A 22,070-nucleotide genomic window follows, 5' to 3' on the forward strand; every position below is an offset into this window, starting at 1 on the left:
TACTTTCTGTGAGAATCTTCAAAAAAACAAAATGATATAAAATGAATTAAAATGCTTATTTGCTGCAAATGTCTTTTGCATTTTCTGTATACAAAATAATGAGACCTGAATCAAGTGAATGTCAACATTCATAAAACTAACATCTAAAATATCACAACATAAACATGAGAGCACTGTATACTGTTAATGTAGACATACATTGTACATCCTGTTAGAATAACATCTATAGATTTTCTTGGTACATCAGTTTTGAGGAACATAGACTAATAGTCATTTCAAGCACATTTTTCATTTCAGTTTTAAAAGTAGACATTTAATGCAGAGAATTAAGTATGTTATCTTCCATCTTAAGTTTTTTTTAATATAAAGTTTAAAACCAATTCCTGCAATGTTAATTTTCTATTTATAATATATATTGGGACTTAATATTTTAATTTCCAGATTTTCATTGAAATCCAAGGAGGTTTATTCAGAAAATCTAATTTTTAGCTTTTACCCTTTTTTGCAAATGTTTTGTGAAAACTTCCAGCAAACTGAAAAAAAAAGGTTTTCACTCTCTCTGAATAAAATTCATATAGCACTATAAATTCTAAAAAAATATTCCCAAACTAAATTTTCATAATTAAAAAAATTCTAGACCTACAAAATTTTCTTAATAATGGAAAATGGAAAAATGTATATGGCAAAAATGTGTAGAAAAATAAATGTATGTACCCCTTTTCAGTTCAACCGATTCATACATATGACAATACAGCAATAAAAAAGAAGAAAATTTTGATTACAGAAATTTTACTGACTGCTTACAAATTATCATTAATTCCTTAAAAGTAAAATAATAAACAAAATACATGTAAACTTATACATGTCTTACAATGCATGATTAACAAGTAAATATAATTTACATAATAAAATAAGATATCTGATAAAAACAAAATGGAAGATGTGTTTGGAGATAAAATAAATACTGCAAATAATGATCAGAATCAACAGAATTGTTTTCTAACTTAAATCAGTTCTTTGGCATAGGCGGATCCAGGGGGCGCGTCCTCCTTTCGTGGGAAAAATTTGGTTATTTATATAGGGAATCACTGATGCATGACGCGAGTGGCCCCCCCTTAGGTCAGTCAGCGGGCCCCCCTTAGGAAAAGTTCTGGATCAGCCACTGTTTGGTTTCTTTTTCAAATACTTGTTTTTAGTCAAGTAAAATATCAACTGACCTTTAAAAATATTGGGCAATATAAAAACCTATTTTCTGGTTCTAAGGTACTGAATTCTAAATTTATGTATTTCAATCTATGACAATATATTTATGTCAACTGGTTTTAAGCACTAGAGTTTTTTTGTCATTAAAAAAAAATATTTTCAAGTGTAATCTTTTTCTAAATACGTCATACTTCTGTTTTTAATTATTTGGTTTAAGTTAAGTTAAGAGCCCTGATGATGATGTATAAAACACTGAACATAGAAATAAAAGTAGATAAGTATACAGATCACTTTCATACAGCATTGATTTTACTCATTTAGCAAGCATTCATGAGTGCTATACAATAAATGTTAACCAACTGATTTTTCTCTCTTGGGTCATTAGAAAAATAACATGAATACTAGAATTTTATCTTTGATTTACGTATTGTAACCTAACAGGTCAAAACTGGATACATGAAAGATGATAACAGAGAAATGTATACATGGATCCATCTACTATTCAATCAATTATACATGTAGTTGATATAAAACATAGTGAACTCATGTTAAACCTAAATACAGTGTATATAAACCATCCATTCTGACAACAGATTTATACAGTTTAAACTGTGGATTCATTATTATTCCAATTTTTAGTGGATTACTAGGGTAAAGGTGAACCATTAATGTTCATTAGGCTTCTAAACAGACTTTCACAAAACCCAGATATCAAATATCCACACTATCCCTGTGAATTACATAAATATCAAATCTGCAACACTTTGACTAATTAAAACCAGACCCAGGTTTATTTGTAGACAATTGATACATTATATGAATCAAGCAAAATATTACATGCTTTTATTCAGATCGATTCAATTATAGCATACATTTAACTCCAGCAAGGCACTTTATATAGCAGATATAAGCTTTTAATTAAGTGTAATTTTTGTACACTGAAAAATCTGACACTAAATTCACTACATTTTTAACTCAAAAATATTATTAGAATAAAATGCAATTGTCAAGACCCTTTTTAAATAGATTTTTCATCTCATAATGTACTTCAGCAAGGAGTCAAGCCATTTTGAACTGATATTTTAACCTTGTTCAATTTTAATCATCCTGGGACCTGCTACTACTATATATGGTATAAATTTTGCTCTTTTTTGAAGGCTGTACATGATAAGTTGTTAACATCTGTGTCTGTTAATCTTTGTGAACATCAAATCACATGTTCTCATTTTTATCTTACTAATACCATGATGTACAAATGTAGTAGATTTTGACTTCACAGTGAGTAGTGTCTTTGCTGGACTCAAATGTATGTTGCAACTGAAAAGTTCTGTCAATGTTAAGTTACATAAATACATCTATCTGTTGTGACTCTGCAATTAGATATTTGTTAACAAAAATATAATCAATGAGATGATTATTGTATTTATTTTTGTCTGATAGCTATCATGTGCTCCTCTTTATAAAATGCACCATCTCAGTAACGATAAGAATAGTGTTAAATGTTCAATATACACAATGTATATATCAGATCATTTCTGTTACCATAGTAACATACATCACACAAAATTCTCCTAATAGTCTGTAATGACTTGTGTATAAAAAATGAAAGCCCAAGTATACTGTTTTATTGTTTGTCTCAGTCTTGTGGATGTTCTGGACAGGATCTGTTTCGTTCAAACCATTTGTCTATACACCTACAACAAACAGAATAAAACATTAAGACGGTGTGAGCATGTGTTTACTAATCATAGATACTCCATTGTTTACAACAAAATATAACCAAAATAAACTGTGGACACAGAGATATGTCATGTCTTTCTGATTGTAATACTATTAGTCGAATTTATATATTCACAAAAAAAGTATGTAATAGAAGATCATGCTTTGGAAAAAACAGATTTACATTAGTCAAGATTTCATAAATATTGCCATTTACATTTATACACACTTCAGTTGATCTTCCGTGGAGAGTTGTCTCATTGCCAACCATACAACATTTCCTTATTTCTATAATTAGGAAACTGTATAAAATATGTTGACTGCAGTAATACCAAGCAAGTGAAAAATGAACAGAAATATCATACTATGTTTCAAACTTTAGCTGACTTGATGAACTTAAGTTTCATGATATATACATAGGCATGGTAATCATGCTATAGCTATATTATAAGTTACATGGAGATTCAAGCTTTGCTCTCACCACATATGAAAGGAGAAGGTTTACGAAGGGTTAAAATTGGCCCTAAATTTTGGATGTTTTTTAAATCAGGCCAAAAAATTAGAAATTTTACATAGAAATACTTATGATAATACTATTAAAACAAGAATATATTTGTTTTGCACCTTCCTTTAAAACTTATATAGCTATGACCCCTTAAAGAAACATCATTTGTATTTTTGGTCAATTTTGGTAATTTTTTTTCATAATTTTAAGTTTTTGGCATGATTAACCTTGGCCGCCATCCATGATCCAAAAAGTTATTATATTGGTGAATTCTGTATCAAAATTGGAATCTTTTGGTCGCACAACATTTCAGATTTTAGGTGGCGGCCAAGGTTTTCCTAAAGCTTTTAGGTCTGAAAATTGCACAAAATCCTCATATTTTGACAAAATGTCCAAATTGGACCTACTTTGAAGAATATTATGTACTTTTATAGAAAGAATTGATTTATTTAGCATTAATGCGTTTGAAATAGACCCATTTACGAATCAAATTACGACTTTTGTGGTGTTTTATGATAAAATTGATATTTTAGGCCATTTTATGCCTTGTTCGTTACTGATCCCATATATATTATATTAGGTCACTAACACACCACTTAACTAATAATATAGTGTCTCCTTGATTTAATCTTATACATTGCATCAGATTTTAGCTGACATGATGAACTTACGCTTTATGATATATACATAGGCATGGTAATCGTGCTATAGTGTCTCCTTGATTTAATTCATCAAAACATATCACACATTCCCCTTTATCTTCTGTAAGAACATCCTCTGCAAATAAATAAACATACATATGTCCAGTACATATTTTTTAATTTTGTCTCTTTTGACATCAATTTTATAACTACTTAAACATAATTGTGTCATCAGGGCCTAGCTTATTTCCATATTTTGTTAAAGTCTTTTTGAAAGTTTAAAAAATTGATAAGCATGATAAGTAATAATACCATTTTTTTCTTAATTCCTAGAGAATTTACTGCCTGGGCCAAATATTCCCTAAAATGTAATTGCCTTTTAATTCATTTAAACTGTAATTTATTCTTCCACTAAAAAATATTTGGATGTATGTTCATTAATAAGTTCTTGTGCTTGGTATGCAAAAACACCATGGATACTGAATAAAGATTACTCTCTTTCCAAAGGTAAACAAAGTCAGGAACCTGATGTTCAATAGTTGTCGTTTGTTGATGTGGTTCATAAGTGTTTCTTGTTTCTCTTTTTTAAATAGATTAGACTGTTAGTTTTACAGTTTGAATTATTTTTTGTTGCCTTTGGAGAATGCTGTTCGGTGTGAGCTAAGGCTCCATGTTGAAGGCCATACTTTGACATATAATGGTTTACTTTTACAAATTTTAACAGAATTACTCAATTAGTCATGACAACTAAACATGCTGAAAAGGAATAATGATTACATTAATGTTGAGAGTATAAACTTATGGCGAGGCAACAGGGACCAATATTTAATATGACATTCTGGTATCTTTGCATGGTCAAACATGTACTTGGTCTGACAAGGCAGTGTTAAACATATGAAATTATAATCTGATAAAAAATGTTTCTTTCCAGCCCATTAAATCAATTACATTTACTGTTTACGTTGCATTACTTTAACACAATTATTGAAAGTGGAAAGTTCTGAAAATTTGTTCCCCAAGGTTGAAAGTTTTAACAATATTTTCTTCTTCATATTTTGTTGACTTTATCTTACCATTATAAGTAATCCGAGGTTTGGTTAAACATATGACTAGGTGACATTCTAAATCATCTGGGGGTACAAATTTGGAACACACAGGACACTTTATACCTAAAATAGAAATCAACAAAATGTTAGTCAATGGTGAAATTTTCAACATGGAAACTCTGAAACACACAGGATAACTATCTTTCTTTTAAAAATAATTATAAAATTACTGTCTCCAGCTTATGACATACATAATATGAAATACAATTTTTGCTGAAGTTTGCAAGGTTGCTCCTGATTATTTTATCCAAGATTTTCCAGTAAAAGATCACATTATTTACATGTAAAGACATATATACATGTGTATTAGGATGCTTCCACAAATACATTTGTAGTACTTTAACATTTTATAAATTTTTAAGAGTAATAATTTTTTTAGCCATTAGTGTAACACATGTGTAATGTTTGTTTTATTAATGCATTCAACATGGTTAATCTACTGTAAGTTGATCTGCTTAAAAGTTGGTTGCCTTTTTCAGCTTTTTCAGAATTGTCTTAACCCTCATACATTTGTCATATAAATCATTTTAGTATTAAGACATTTGTCAATGTGTGCATTGTATGTTCAGTGCAGCCGATAGTACAGCTGAAGGACGCCTCCGCCTTGGGAATTTCTCGCTGCATTGAAGACCCATTGGTGGCCGTCGGCTGTTGTCTGCTCTATGGTCGGGTTGTTGTCTCTTTGACACATTCCACATTTCCATTCTCAATTTTATGTACATTTTTTGTTTTACATGTAGCTAATAATCAGATAATAGGTCACATGAGAAGCCAGAATAACATGAATAACTCCAGAGAAACAAATCATTGACAAGTTAATTTATACATTGCAGGTTTCTATATTGCTAAAATCTTACTTTTTATTCCTGAAAAACATATATATACATTTGGAAAGATGAAACCTAATTGATTTTTTTCAACTATAAATATAATCATTATATTATTATTTGAACACTTTAACTTCTTTATGTCATATTGAGCAACATTATTAGTTACATAGTGTGCTAGTGACCTAATACGGTATATATGGGGTCAGTAAATTCCATATGGGGTGAGAGCAAAGCTCGAATCCCCATATGGAATTTACTGACCCCATATATACCGTATTACGTCACTAGCACACTATGTAACGAATTTATCTTACCGACTATCTTAACGTGTGAAATTAGGACTAGTCATTTTCAAAATGAGCAAGTCTTCAATACTGTAAGCATTAAGAAAATACTTCCATTGATCCTATGAAAACAGATGCCAATAATAACGACTTGTAACGTTTAAATGTGTTTTATGAATTTATTTCAATCTTAATCGTCAATTTCTTCGTCTGTTGGAACTTTTAAGATTTTTTCTCAGTACCGTTTTGTTTTTATAAAGGGACATAACACCATTACTAACCGTGTATGAAATAAGCCCCGCCCCTTCTTACCTAATATGGAATATAAAGGGACTTAACTCCACTACTAACCGTGTATGAGATAAGCCCCGCCTCCCTACTAACCTAATATCAAATATACACGGTTTGCACACGGACGATTTTAACCAATCATATTCCTGGAAATGTATAGGAGGTAAGATAAGATTTGTTACAAGTGTTTCTTAACCGTTTTTCTTAGTATATCCCTACCTAATATCATGAATATGATTTGCCACTGGACGTTAAGCAACCAACAATCAATCAATCAATCCCTGCCTAATATAAATACTCTTCAGTGCTGAGAGCTTTATTTAACCAAGGATTTGTATAGACTAACTATTCAAATCCTTGATTTAACGGATATGGGACTGTGCATTGTTTTAAACATGTGCCTTTGTTTTCTCATAAAAGCTTGTAGATTTTATGCATTGGTGTGCTATAATGTTTATTATGTATGATGTTTGGTTTTAAAAATAATATTCACTAATTCCTGAAACATGAGACAATGGACCTCGGGAAAACTGTTGAGGGCAATGGACCAGGATTTTTATTACTTTGCTTGCAAAATTGAGGTCGAAGACTTTAACCATCTTACATAGTCTTACATAGTCTGTAACTGAGCGCTGGATCACTCCACTATGCTCAGATCTTCAGTTATTTGCTGACTTGTTTCGGTTCCGGTTCTTGTGTCAGCTTTTGCTCTATAGTTATATTTCATTTCACTATTTGTCAAAAATTTATCTTGGCGGCTTTCAAATGTTATGTAAACAATGGTAAAAGACAATTGAATACTTCCCATAAAACCATTATTTCTAATACTCATTGTCTTGCAAACTTCATTTTAATACTCACCATGAAGGGCAAATAAATGTAATGGTAAAGAATGTGCTATGTTAGTTCTTCCAAAAATGGGGCCATCCTCAGGGGTACTCGAATCCGAGTCTGGAGAACCAGCTCCTCTCGCATCACCATTCCCATTTGGGATTCCCATCGAAGAACCTGCAACAAATGCACCTAAACTTCGTGCTCTCTGACGAGCGCCATTAGCTGTGCCAGACAACCCCATTTCAGAAGCACCATGACTTGTTCCAGGAGCACTTCCAGAAAAAGTTCGACCCCTTGGAGCGTTTGTACTTTGTTTTCCTCCCATTTTATTACGACATTTCTATTGAAATTATAGTATCTTTTCTTACAACTGTCAAATTAAGGTAAGGGACACACGTTTTCATTTTCATGATAAATTGTTTGTTTATGTGGAATCATTGTCTTCCGCCATGTTGTCTTCCCTGTTTGCGTCATGGAACCAACACAAAAAATGACGTCAGTCATGTGATCAAAGTAAACTGAAACAAACTAAATGATAATATGTAAACATTGGGTGCTTTCTTTGAAGTCCGCGTTTCAATTGGTTGTCGACATGTGCACTGGTGTTCTCATGGAGGTCCGCAATAATAACCAAAATATCAACCAAAATTATCTGGGTTTATGCAATGTTTTTTGGTGTTAAAGGGAAGCAACTGCATATTTCCCGCTTAAAGTGTGGATGAAAGTGAAACTAAGGTTGACAATCATGTCTCAAACCAAATCCACATTGAATTTAGTAGTAGCAGCTTGTAAAAGTAGAGGCATAGGTAAAAATGGACAACTCCCATGGAGAATAAGGTATGCATGATTGAGACAACTCTCCACAAGAGAATATACAGTATATAACTGTATTTATCAACTATAATGCAAATTATATGTAGACAGCTCTCTCACAATCCCTTACTGCAAAATATAAGGACATATTTTATGCTGCAGGTGACACATTCCTTAGGTGGCATTTTGAGATTTTACGGGTGGTGGAACTGCAGACCCATCATCATGTAGCAAACTGTTGATCCATATATATGCACTGACCACAAATATGACATCCTCCTCATTCGTATCCATGCTTATGTGTGAATGGTTTTACAAGTAGTTAGTTATTTTTTTGGCCTTTAAAAGCTTACTGTTCAGTGTGAGCCAAGGCTTATTGTTGAAGACTACAATGACCTATAATGGTTTACTTTTATAAATTGTGACTTGGATGGAGAGTTGTCTCATTGGCACTCATACCACATCTTCATATATCTATTTTAAATAAAATTGAGAATGGAAATGGGGAATGTGCCAAAGAGACAACAACCCGACCATAGAAAAAAACAACAGCAGAAGGTCACCAACAGGTCTTCAATGTAGCGAGAAATTCCCGCACTAAAGCGTCCTTCAACTGCTTAAGAATTGTGAATTGTTTTAATCGACCCGGCATAAGAAAACGTATCATTGATCAGTACATCTAGCTGTTTAATCATGTAAATGGTTTTATTTACATTGTAATTGAATTTATTCCACAGATTGCCATGAGGAATTATTTCTATCATTCTATATGGATAAAATTGAGAAAGGATGCATGCATGAATATATTTTTGTCGGTAACAATAACTAACAGATATATAACTCTATAGGGTTATTACAGAAAATAACTTGCGTGTGTTATTACAGATACATTCACGAATTGTCTACTCATATAAATTCCTTAAATTTTCTGAATCTGTAATAACATACATGTATGTTTGTTATTTGTAAAATAAATGAAAAATATTTCAATTTATAGTGGGTTCTAGGGAACTCTTAATACTTTGCACAGAAACTAAATGCATATAGCCTTGGTTACTAATTTTTTTAATTAAATTTAATACATTTTTGATTAACCATAGTAAATCAATGAGACAAGGCTTTTAAGGGATAAACTTAGCTGTAATAACAATGCTTAAATATTAAAGGAATGTAACTTAGTTAATATATGAGACACTATGGAAGCTTGCCAGAACCTCATTACATGCTCTGGTCATTATTTAAGAAATAATTGATGCAAGCTATACTTTATTGTAGGCATTATATTCATGATTATTTTTGACTAAGCGATAGTGACACAAAAAATAACACAAATATAATGCCTACCCATGTTAAAACTACAATAAAGGATAGCTTGCATCAATTATTTCGATTCTGGTTAGGACAGTTAAGGTAATTTCTATGTGCGATGTGTATAAGGGTAAAACGATTTTGTAGGCTCTTCCATGAACCTCCCTTTTTTGTTTGTAAAGAAGCAAACAGCTGGCACTGTGATTTTTCAGAGGGAGGAGTTTTTTAACAGCCAGCATGAACCGTTGCAAATAGGTCAATTTCGGAATGCAACACATTACAGTCATAATAAATAAATTAGTAACAACATGTGCATCATTTAAGAGTTTGGAAGTGTTTTAAGTTACTGAAATATATTATTAAATGCATGCAAATTCGATAAAATTCATCATTCTGCAGTAGTCAATATACGCATGTGCAAAAAAATATTATTGGATTTAAAGCATCGGTTTATTCATAAAGTGAAAGAAGCACGTCATATAAGAATTCTTACAATAAATTAAAATACATTGTAATAAAGCATGACGTATGTCTGAGTAAATGCTTTGGAGTGATATGGAGCAGCTGTGATAACACCCTTTAGTTATTACAGGCATAGTTATTTCTGTAATAACATATAGGTGTACTATGCAAAATTGGCACACTATGGACTGTTATGTCTTTCTATAGTTAATTATGGCAAGCCGTTCTCGTCAAAACTATGTTTAAACCATTTTTCGAAAAATTTACACACTGAGAATTACAACAAAGCACACTGAGATTTAAAAACTTCAAAACGCACACTGAGAATTGAAAATTACACACTGAGAATTGAAAATTACACACTGAGAATTAAAAATTACACACTGAGATTTCATAAAGACGCACTGAGATTACAAAAATGAAAAACGTACACTGAGAATTGAAAATTACACACTGAGATTTTAAAAAGACACACTGAGATGAAATAAATTGAAAAACACACACTGAGAATTGTTAATTACACACTGAGATTTCAAAAATACACACTGAGATTAATATGCAAATTACTAATGAATATTCATGAGATGAATAATTCAACAGATTAATATCTTGATCTCAAGAACTCTTGTCATTATTATAATGAAATGCCATTCCTTCAACCAACATTCGTAATAAATTTCAAGACTTAACATCGCTCATATTCATAAGTTTATTGCCTATAATTCAGATCATTACTACCAGTGTATCGGGATGATTTTTTTTACTTAAAACCGTGGGTCCCTTTTCAAAAGTCTTCCAACTGTTTCCCTGGTTTCGCTAGTTAATCTTGTATATTTTTGTTGGTATATGCTATAATAGACACTTGGGTAAAAATTTCACTGCATTCTTTTGCAGATTGTTCCAATGTTTTCTTATAATTTTAATAAAGTTTTTCACCATTTGGTTATATTTTGTAATAAGAGTAAGTGGGTATTTTTCTTGTTCTTGTATTTCTAAAGTTTTTTTATTAATAATTTGGAACCAAATCGAAGGACTAACGAGTTCTGTCCCCTTGTTGTTTTAAGCTTGTAATAGATTCAGATTAAGTATGCTAATTAGATATGTGTGCATAAAAAGTGCGCACAAATCTCAGTGTGTAATTTTAAATTCTCAGTGTGTAATTTCAAATTCTCAGTGTGTGTTTTCAGTTAATTTATTCTCAGTGTGTCTTTTTGAAATCTCAGTGTGTCTTTTTGAAATCTCAGTGTGTCTTTTTGAAATCTCAGTGTGTAATTTTCAATTCTCAGTGTGTAATTTTCAATTCTCAGTGTGCGTTTTTCATTTTTGTAATCTCAGTGCGTCTTTATGAAATCTCAGTGTGTAATTTTCAATTCTCAGTGTGTAATTTTCAATTCTCAGTGTGCGTTTTGAAGTTTTTAAATCTCAGTGTGCTTTGTTGTAATTCTCAGTGTGTAAATTTTTCGAAAAATGGTTTAAACATAGTTTTGACGAGAACGGCTTGCCATAGTTAATTCTATAGTTAAGCATGTTAAGTATACATAAAGTTATAATAGTAATATCGATAGAACTTGTATACATTTTAACTAAACACATGATGTATATTGTCCCTTTGATACATGCAACATCCATACATTGACATATGTTATCACAGTTCTATGATTTTTTAATCCACAATAACAAATGTATATTATTTTTCTGTAGTAACCCTATAAAGTTATATCCTTGACTGACTACAGGTAACACTAAACAAGAGTGCACAGGCTGAATGTCTCTACTTCTTTACTAGCCATTGATATTATGTTGATATATTGTAGTCCTAAATATAAAGCTTTAATTCAACTATCACATAAACTTAACATGATCTTAGAAATGAGGTCAAGGTCAGATAGACCAAACTAGAAATACACCTTACAATCATTCAATACACTAAATATAGTTGACCTTTTGCTTATAGTTACTACATGTACTAAGAAACAAACTTAACCAAGAAAACTAAACATTGACCAATGAACCATGAATATGAGGTCAAGGTCAGATGAACCATGCCAGACAGACACGAACACCTTGCAATCAATCTATGCATTAAATATAGTTGACCTATTGCTTATAGTATCTAAGAAACAAACTTAGCATTGACCAATGAACCACCAAAATGATGTCAAGGTCAGATTATACCTGGCAGACAGATATAGACAGCTTACAATCCTTCAATACAACATATAAAGTTGACTGATTGCTCTTAAATTATAGTTTAACACTGAGCAATGAACTGTGAAAATGAGGTCACGGTCAAATAAAACCTGCAAGACTGACATGTACATCATAAAATAATCCATACACCAAATATAGTTTACCCATATTGCATATAGTATTAGGAAAAAACAACCAAAATTCAAAAGCTTAACTTTGACCACTGAACCATGAAAATGAGGTCAAGGTCAGATGACACCTGCCACTCGGACATGTATACCTTACAATTATTCCATACACCAAATATAGTATACCTATTGCATACAGTATAGGAATAACAGACCAAAACAGAAAAACTTTACTATAACCACTGAACCATGAAAATGAGTTCAAGGTCACATGAGACCTGCCAGTCGGACAAGCACGCCTTACAATCCTTCCATACACCAAATATACTAGACCTTTTACTTAAAGTATCTGAGTTATGGACTTGACCACCAAAACTTAACCTTGTTCACTGATCTATATAATGTGGTCGAGGTCTATTGAAAACTGTCTGACGGACCTGAGGAAAAAACTATAGTATCTGAGTAATGGACTTGACCCCCAAAACTTAACCTTGTTCACTGATCCATGAAATGAGGTTGAGGTCTATTGAAAACTGTCTGACAGACATGAGGACATTCCAAGATACACACATACCAAATGTAGTTATCATATTACTCGTTTTAAGAGAGAAATTTACATAACTTTTTTTTCAAGTAGTCACTGAACCATAAAAAAGGGTCAACGACAATGAACATGTGACATGTGTGACAGACAGATTAACTTAATAACGTAAGGCATCTATATACAAAGTATGAAGCATCTAAGTCTTTCACCCTCTAAAATGTCAACCTTTTAAGGGATAAGTTAACACCACTGCCCCTGCTGCAGCCAGATCACTTTCCCTATGTTGAACTTTCTGGGAAGAAGTCACAGGCTTGACAAAAAAGATATTGGAACCTGCAATTTCCGTTTGAAATTTGGTCGTCCCAGATGAAATTTGGTCGTCTCAGAAGTAACAAAGATTATTTCTTATATTGTTTCATTATGTGGGTAATCCTAGCCAGTGCCTTTTAATGTCAAATTTCTGATCGCAGAATATACGTCATGAAGGTAAACAAATAATTCCGCACATTAATGTATACTGAAAATGAATGGCAGAGTTTAATTGAGTTAGTTCTACACATGTATATCATTTTTAACCTTGAACTCGTCAAATTGCACAAACTTTTGTTTGACTTAACGTTTCAACATTTTTTTTCAGGAAAGATATGGACTTTTTCAAAAAGATTACTATGGAAACAAAGGACCCAGGTAAACATTTCAAGATTTAGGTCACTTTCATGTTTAGAATATGTATTGCATCACTAAGACTGTCATCTGGCACTGTATTAACACTTTTTTGGAAAGCTTTTTCTGATATTTTCCAACATCAATCAAGATGGAGAACAGAAAGAAGTGGGTATCTTCCTTTCAGTTTATTTTAAATCTATACAGATTCAGGTAGTAGATAGACTAAAAAAGTTTAAACATGTTGTCTGCTCTATGGTCGGGTTGTTGTAGCTTTGACACATTCCCCATTTCCTTTCTCAATTTTATTCAATGTAAATTAGTGTAGGAATATCATTGTTTTTCACTTTATATGAAGGGAAAGTGTTGACAAAAGATTTACTCTCCTGTATGAAATATTCATAAAATAAGTTTCATATCATCATTACATCATTACATCAAGGATGCAGGAGTACTTTAGCTATAGTCATGATAGCAGTCTGCACCAATAGCCACTAACTAGCCTGATGCCCCAGACTAGTAAATATCGGACTAGTGAAAATTTTCAAAATTTTCTATATAGTCATATAAATGTATGATTTCAATGAGAATTGGAATTTAGTTGAATACCTATTCCAAATTCTTTCTCATTTACAAAAGTCTTTTTTTGTGATTAATTAATTTAAAAGTATATATTTGGTTATTTTAAATGTTTGTTTTTGTTTTAAAAAAAAAGTAAGAAAATTCTTCTTTCTCAGTGACAAATACATGTATACAGGTATGCAATGGTATTTAATATTGATTTCCCTTATAGCTGAAAAAACATCCGACATCCACCATATTTGAATTGGCTGCAAAAATACTTTAAAAAAAGTTTATACCATGGATTTTAATAGACATGATAAATCATATCCTGAATATTTCCTGAGGTAAAAATTTCCACAAATCGACCTTCACCAGCCTGAATTGATTTCAATGAAAGTGCATGTTTTTGTTGTCATTTCTTAAACTGATGTTTTGATGCTTTTCCTGGAGCTGGTGTGTGATATTGATTAAATATCGATAAGTGCATCTTATAATAACTTGTCACTCTTATTTTATTTTGATTATAAATGTAAAATGTAACCAATGCTTTTGATATTTTAACGTTGTTACAGATTACAAAATTGAGGTTCCATATTGACAATTTTCACTTGCTGTTCAGGATTGATGGACCTAGATATTTAAAATGTTTTAGGACTACCTATACCATGTATACCATTGTATTGTACAAAATCACTTACTTTTTATTTAGAAATATCTTTTTTTGCAGATGTAGCTAAAGACTAGAATTATGCAGAGCTCATTATTGAATACAAATATCAAATGTAGTAGTTTGGGCTGAAGAATGAATCTTGAATTTTATCCTATTATTTTTACAGACAAAAAGAATGTTGTGATAATGGGAAGGAAGACATGGTTTTCTATACCAGAGAAGTTTAGGCCGCTGCCTAAAAGAATCAACATTGTACTTAGCAGAGAAATGAAGTAAATATCTTATCACTTTTTGTTAGAATAATTTACACTTAAGCTAGCTGAAACTGTTAAAGACATTTTATTTGTACCAATTTTGTCTATACTACATATTAATTTTCATAGATACTGGTATTGTATGAACTTGAGTTGACATACGTAATGGACTCTTGCAAATATGAGAAAATTAAGCAGTTAATGTGTTTATAAATACATATGAAGAAGAAGAAGATATCAATTGCAATTGGCAATAAAATCATGTTAAAAATAACATAAGGAGATGTGGTATGATTGCCAATGAGACAAATATCCACCAATGTTCAAATTAAGTGGATGTAGGTTATATATGATTAGGCAACATAATGGACAGATAGACAAAGTAAACTAAAAAAACCACCATTAATTACACAGAAAACTGATGATTGCACACAAATCTAATAAACACACAGAAGTAAACTTAAACTGATTGGAACATTTAGTAATTTTGCAGCCAAAAACAATTTTGAACTTAATATTTGACCAGCAAGCTCTCCAGGACAACTGTAACTCAGTTGGATGTATAAATATTTAATGAATTCACCATAGATTAAGGAAGTACTAAGGTGACGTTTTGGAATTTGTGTCAAATGTTCGGACTCCTTGGTTTTTTTCCATACAATACAAGGTAAAATATTTTGTTCCATAACACCCATTTATTTTTTCATATACCGGTAAGACTTTATAGCTCATGAAAGGTCATTTTCCAAAATTTTAGAAGATTCTTGATTTTCTTTCTTTTGTTTTGAGACCCAAATAATACCAATGCAAATGTAAGGTAAAAGTCAGAGTCAGACTTTTCCCGCCATATTTTAAATCTCAAATATCTCGAAAAGGAGGTCCATGACCTATCAATATTTTTAGCGTATTTTCATCCATAAAGAATGCTCTACCAACTTATAGTATCAATTTTAATTTCTTAATTTCTTAATTTTCACCTAATCTCACCTAAGTTCATCTTTAAGTAAAGATTTGTTGAATATATACTTAATCATTGTATTGAATAAATTTAAGGAATGACTGTAATATTTTTTTGTGTATGAAGAAATAACATAAAAAATGTGGTGCAGACTGAATAACCCCATAGCAGGTTTTTTTTAAAGTGTGCACTTCATTTCTCATAATTTAATTCTAAATTCCATTTTAAACCGGAGTAAACCATGAAAAAAACGTTGATGCCTCACGGTCACATGACAAAATTATGTCTATGAGCTTATAAACAAAACAATGTCAGCCATCAGAAGAAAACTTTACATCCAAAATTAAAATATTCATTAAAAGAAATAAACAATAATCATGACAATGTTATGTGTTCTGTTGAGTGTAAAAATCAGATAGTGTTGTCTTCGAGGTTAAGCCTTTTTCTAAGTACACCATTAAGATACAAATATGAAGATGTGGTACATGTATTACCGATTGCCAATAACACAACTTTCAGCCAGAGACCATATGACATAAGAAGTTAGTAACAGTTTCATTGTACAGCTTTCAACAATGAAGAAAACCTTTACTGCATAGCTTAGCTATAGATTTATTCAAATTATTCAAAAACTAAAATATAAAAAAATATTGTACTAGTGACCTTAGCAACAGTAGATGTGCACTCATGCATGATGGTTTCAAAAATTAATGAGTTGTTAAAGTCCCTCATTGACTATTTTATGTATTTGAATTCTAGAATTAGGTATTCTATAATTATTGTCAACCTTATATTACAGAGAAGCTCCACCTGGTGTGTACATAGCCAGAAGTTTTGATGAAGCTATCACCATGGTGAACAAAGACTTGTCAGACAAAGTAGAATCTATTTATATCATTGGTGGAAGTTCTATATATAAGGTCAATATACACATTTTATGCTGATATAATTGATAGTTTGATCTCAATATTTTGGTTATAATCAAAGCTGTCAAAAATATTAACCATATCATGAAATGTACTGTAAGCGCTGTTTGAAATTGATATTTTTTGCTGCTCAATTTAAGGCTTTAAGTCATAAAGCTGTACATAGTATACTTATGCTGATTTTATGTCAATAGTTTACATTGTTTTTTTAAAGGCAGTGCTTTAAGGCCTGACTTTCAAGTCATGAGGTTCATCTTTCCTTACGCAAATCTTTGCTGGGGGTCATTTTGCAAGAAATAGATCCGGAAATGTTTAAATTTCTCCTCTACTTTTTGTGGTATGTATTGGTTTTTGTTCCTTTCATTTACATTGGGAAATAAAGAAACGATCAGTGTGTATTGTTCGTTTTAAAAATCTGTTTAATAATGTGTCTTTTGCATTATAAGCAGTCAATCTGATTACAAACTATCATTATTCGAATTCCGTGTGGAAAGAGGTCCGTTCAATTTCGAGTACTATTTGCGATCTAAAGATATTTTAAAATCTTTTCACTCGTTGATATAACATGATATTATAATTAAAAGTCGACTGACCGTGAATTATATTGCATAATATACAATTTAAAGTATTTCTGTACGTGAAGCCGTATGACGTTATAGGTATTTCGGTCTCAGTTATGTAAAATATGAAATTATCGTTCCTGAATAGGGTTCCACTAATTAAAGACAAGAAGCGTCAAAAAGTGATAAGAAGCGACAATAAAATTAAAATAGCGATAAGAAGCGACAATATAATTAATTTAGCGAGAAGAAGCGTCAAGAAGACTATATAGCGACTATACATAAATAAAAAAATGTCATTGCAACAACTTATTCCCCATAGATATTAAAAAAAACATGCATTATTTTTTATTATAGGAGCGGTTATAAAACATTTTTTATATTACTGTACATTGATAGATAAAAATATGTTTTTATTAAGAAGAAAGGGATTAGTTTTTATTAGATATAAAAAAAAATATATTTTATGCACACGCTAAAAATTGGCCATCAAAACAAAAAAAATTCAATTTCCTTTTAAAGAATTTATTGAATCAAAACCATGCAATATCATTTCCTTTCTAACAGTGAAATTCTTCTTTTTCATAGGGACATATTTGATAGGTGTAGCTTCACTCTATCACATCAAATGAGAATAGCCTCGTGAGAGAATTACGATTCGCTTGTCCCTTGTTAGTTATTGTCGCTTCGTCACTAAATTAAACTTCTTGTCGCTGTTTGTCTCTAAAATTCTTCTTGTCTCTTATTAGTGAGACCAGTCAGTTCCGTCCTTAACTTCCGTTTTTGCACTGCAAAACAATCACACAATTAACGATGACTAGTCCTTGTTGGTGTGTACCTGAGTGTCATTTAAGAGGAGGACTTGCATTTCTAAATGACTTAATAAGAAGGAAAAGTTGGATCAACGCCATGGCTCAAACGTAGATTGTCATGTGCGATGCAATCGTAGAACCCATATCAATCAGTTGTTGTTTGCAAGGCACATTTTACTGAAAACGACTACGTTCAGGAAACTATTCATGGTAAAACTTTATTTTCTTTAAGAAATATATACTGTTATTTATATAATCGCCATGCAAGTAAACCAAAGTCTGTTTGCAACCGCAATTATCGTTTTAGAATAAAAAGGGGGGTGAATTCAAGACGTCATAACTTTTGGGATTACGATTCAATATCATCTGTTTGACATTTTTTGGTTAATACTACAATTGTATGGTTTTTCTACAAGAGATATATTATACTGATAATTATTTTAGCAGTAATTATGTAAATTTCGGTTGTAATGACAAGAATTCATGAGCTATGCCTCGGGCTTTCTTGAAAAATATCAATGACAATGTAAACAGGAACAAAACATTGACATGAATGATGCTCTCCACCTATGTTATAGTTATTTAGGTATGTGTGTTGCACAAGTCTTTCACAAGTTTCAAAAAAGCTAATGTTATAAAACTTTTTTCAGGGCACATACCCACTTTATAGAGACTTGTCTACTGCCATGCATTCCCATCCTATTTTCATGCACCACTTGTAATCAAGAGACTGAATGGTTTACAAAATTAAAAATCAGGACGGTGTCCCGTTAAACCAAAAGAACTAAACTGGATGAATATTGTAGGAGAAATCTAGAGGAAAGTTTTGATTTGTGAAATTGGTTTTCCTGAACAGATGTACATTCATCCTGCAGGAAAGATTTATAACTGTCCACCACCAACTGACGAGCTAATGTTGAGCTTCACAGATGGAATTACTCAAACACCATAAATGCCTATGTTTTCAGCACAGATTTCACAAATCATGACACAGCTGTGCATTTTTATGCCCCACCTACGATAGTAGGGGGGCATTATGTTTTCTGGTCTGTGCGTCCGTTCGTCTGTTCGTCCGTTCGTCCGTCCGTCTGTCCCTCTTCAGGTTAAAGTTTTTGGTCAAGGTAGTTTTTAAAGGCAGTGCTTTAAGGCCTGACTTTCAAGTCATGAGGTTCATCTTTTCATACGCAATCTATGCAGGGGGTCTTTTGGCCAGAAATAGATCCGGAAATGTTCGAATTTCTCCTCTTCTTTTTATGGTATGATATGGTTTTTGTTTCTTTCATTTACATTGGGGACTAAAGAAACGATCAGTGTGTATTGTTCGTTTTATAGAACTTGTTATTAATGTGTATTTTGCATTATAAGCAGTCAACCTGACTACAAACTATCATTATTTGTATTCCGTGTGGAAAGAGGTCGGGTCAATTTCGAGTGTTATCTGACATCTAAAGATTTTTTAATTAGTTCAGACGTTGATATAACAATAAAAAGTCGACTGAACATGATTAATATTGCATCTTCTATAATTCAAAGCGGAATTCGGTTTATAAACGAGAAACCGTAAAGCGTTTTCAATTTCGGTATTAGTTATGTATGTTGTCTACGTATTATCCTGGTTCCCGGTACTACGTTCCGGGTATTAGCTATTTGATATATCTGATGTGTAACATTACGATCAGGTACCAGCCAATCTACGTGTGTATGTGTACATGATTCCCCGCCAAAATGACCGACTTACAGCTATGGAAAAATAGTCCATAAACGTTCCGTATAATGATATGCAAATTCATAATTAATCGTAACTTTTTTTATCTTTATATAATAAATATAACAAAATGGATTCCACAAAATTGAAAATAGCATTATTTTACGAGGATTTCTAATATTTTTTTCACTTCCGGGCGCAGTAATACGTATGTTTTGAAGAAACTCGAAGAAATTGACAAAGTGAATTGAGAAGGAAACGGATAGATATACGTCCTTGCTATCAGGTAAAACAATTTAAATGTACAGAAAAAACACATTTACTTCACACAAATAGTACAGGCTTAAGCATGGTATTGTCTTATACACGACTGTAGTCTAGTGTTTAAACGACGGCGGTGACCTACAAGGTACGGGTCATACATACTGGGTCAAGTCTAAATATGTAAACATATCCACGTGCTATCAGGTAGAAAGCATCGTAATGCAATATCTACAATTTTTTCCTCCTTTATACATCGTTTAACCAGATATATTTCTCTTTCAAATACACTTAAACACGGGTTGTATGTACGTATCTTTTCTAGTGTTTTCTTGTCCTTATTAAAGTTCATTTGTTGATGTTTAAATATTTTTGAACGACTGAACACAGGAGTGAATGAATGCAACAATTATATATACTGAAGACTTGGGCTGTACAATGATAGTGTACGTATATCATACTGATAATTATTCTAGCAGTAATTATGTTAATTTAGGATGTAATGACAGGAATTCATGAGCTATGCCTCAGGCTTTCTGAAAAAATATCAATGACAATGATTGATTGATTGTTGGTTGCTTTACGCCGCATTAGCACAATCAATGACAATGTAAACAGGAACAAAACATTGACACGAATGATGCTCTCTTCTATGTTATAGTTATTTAGGTATGTGTGTTGCACAAGTTTCAAAAAAACTTAAGTTATAAAACTTTTTTTCAGGGCACAAACCCACTTTAAAGAGACTTGTCTATTGCCATATCCATCCTATTTTCATGCACCATTTGCAAGCAAGAGACTGAATGGTTTGCAAAATTAAAAATCAGGACGGTGTCCAATTAAACCAAAAGAACTAAACTGGATGAATATTGTAGGAGAAATCTAGAGGAAAGTTTTGATTTGTGAAATTGGTTTTCCTGAAAAGTCATTCATCCTAGCCTGCAGAAAGGAACTATAACTGTCCACCACCAACTGACGAGCTAATGTTGAGCTTCACATATGGAATTACTCAAATACCATCAATGTCTATGTTTTCAGCACAGATTTCACAAGTTATGACACAGCTGTGCTTTTTTTTTATACCTGTTAAAGAGTTGTATACTAAATTTAATTTTTTTTTATCAATAAATATATCTTGTGTCATTTAAGAACTTGTATTTTGCCAAAAGTTTATTTTGCTTTGGTATATAGAATTGAATTACAATTGTTCATGTTATTGGAATGCATATAAAAATAAGGAGATGTGGTACAATGTATATACATGATATTTAGTGAGTTTATCAAGCAAAAGTGAATAAGAAATAGGTATACATGTAAGCAGTTACAGGTACTACTGTACAATCTCAAACAATGAGAAAAACTCATACCGTAAAGAGAATTTCATATTTACAAGTAAGTTTTGTTTTTGCGTTGAATAATTTTCTTTTATTGTTTTAATTGCAATATGGGAAGTGGACATGTTTTTCCATAAGTGGGGAGAGTTAGCATTACTAAATTCATCCTGGTTAATAATATATTTATCTAGATTTCACCGATTTCCATTAGGTGGGACCAGTTAGCAGGAGTAATATTAACGGAATTTAACTTATATACAACGGGATAACATCTTTTTACATGAGTGGGGCGAGTTGGCATTAGTAAATTCTTCCTGGTTAATAATATATTTATCTAGATATTATCGTTTTCTATTAGGTGGGGCAAGTTGGCAGGAGTAATATTAAGGGATATAACACATTTCACAAGTGGGGCGATTTGGTTATCCAGGTTGGGGCATTTTTTTTTTAAAGTGGGGCGAGTTAGTGAAAAAGTGGGGCTATTTGCTAATGGGGCGATTTGTCA

General features: G+C 31.8%; 2 protein-coding genes across 2 annotated transcripts in view; one reads left to right on the plus strand and one right to left on the minus strand.

The window, feature by feature from the left end:
• Positions 1-1,374: 1,374 nt before the first annotated feature.
• LOC139522888 (E3 ubiquitin-protein ligase ZNRF2-like) lies at positions 1,375-7,898 on the minus strand. The gene is made up of 4 exons (XM_071316520.1): positions 7,441-7,898; positions 5,142-5,237; positions 4,099-4,204; positions 1,375-2,897 (listed from the first exon to the last, which is right to left on the minus strand). Exons 1-4 carry the CDS (start codon positions 7,736-7,738, stop codon positions 2,840-2,842), a joined length of 558 nt encoding a protein of 185 aa, XP_071172621.1. The 5' UTR covers positions 7,739-7,898; the 3' UTR covers positions 1,375-2,839.
• A 96-nt stretch (positions 7,899-7,994) lies between these two features.
• LOC139522887 (uncharacterized) overlaps positions 7,995-22,070 on the plus strand; it is a 38,685-nt gene continuing 24,609 nt past the window's right edge. Inside the window, exons 1-4 of the mRNA XM_071316519.1 lie at positions 7,995-8,250; positions 13,496-13,545; positions 14,922-15,027; positions 16,767-16,887. Of these exons, the coding sequence (XP_071172620.1) occupies positions 8,132-8,250; positions 13,496-13,545; positions 14,922-15,027; positions 16,767-16,887 (396 nt within the window). The 5' untranslated portion in view covers positions 7,995-8,131. The remainder of the gene's footprint in view (positions 8,251-13,495; positions 13,546-14,921; positions 15,028-16,766; positions 16,888-22,070) is intronic.

This window comes from Mytilus edulis, chromosome 5 (genome assembly GCF_963676685.1).
Source record: "Mytilus edulis chromosome 5, xbMytEdul2.2, whole genome shotgun sequence".
Taxonomy (NCBI): Eukaryota; Metazoa; Mollusca; class Bivalvia; order Mytilida; family Mytilidae; genus Mytilus; species Mytilus edulis.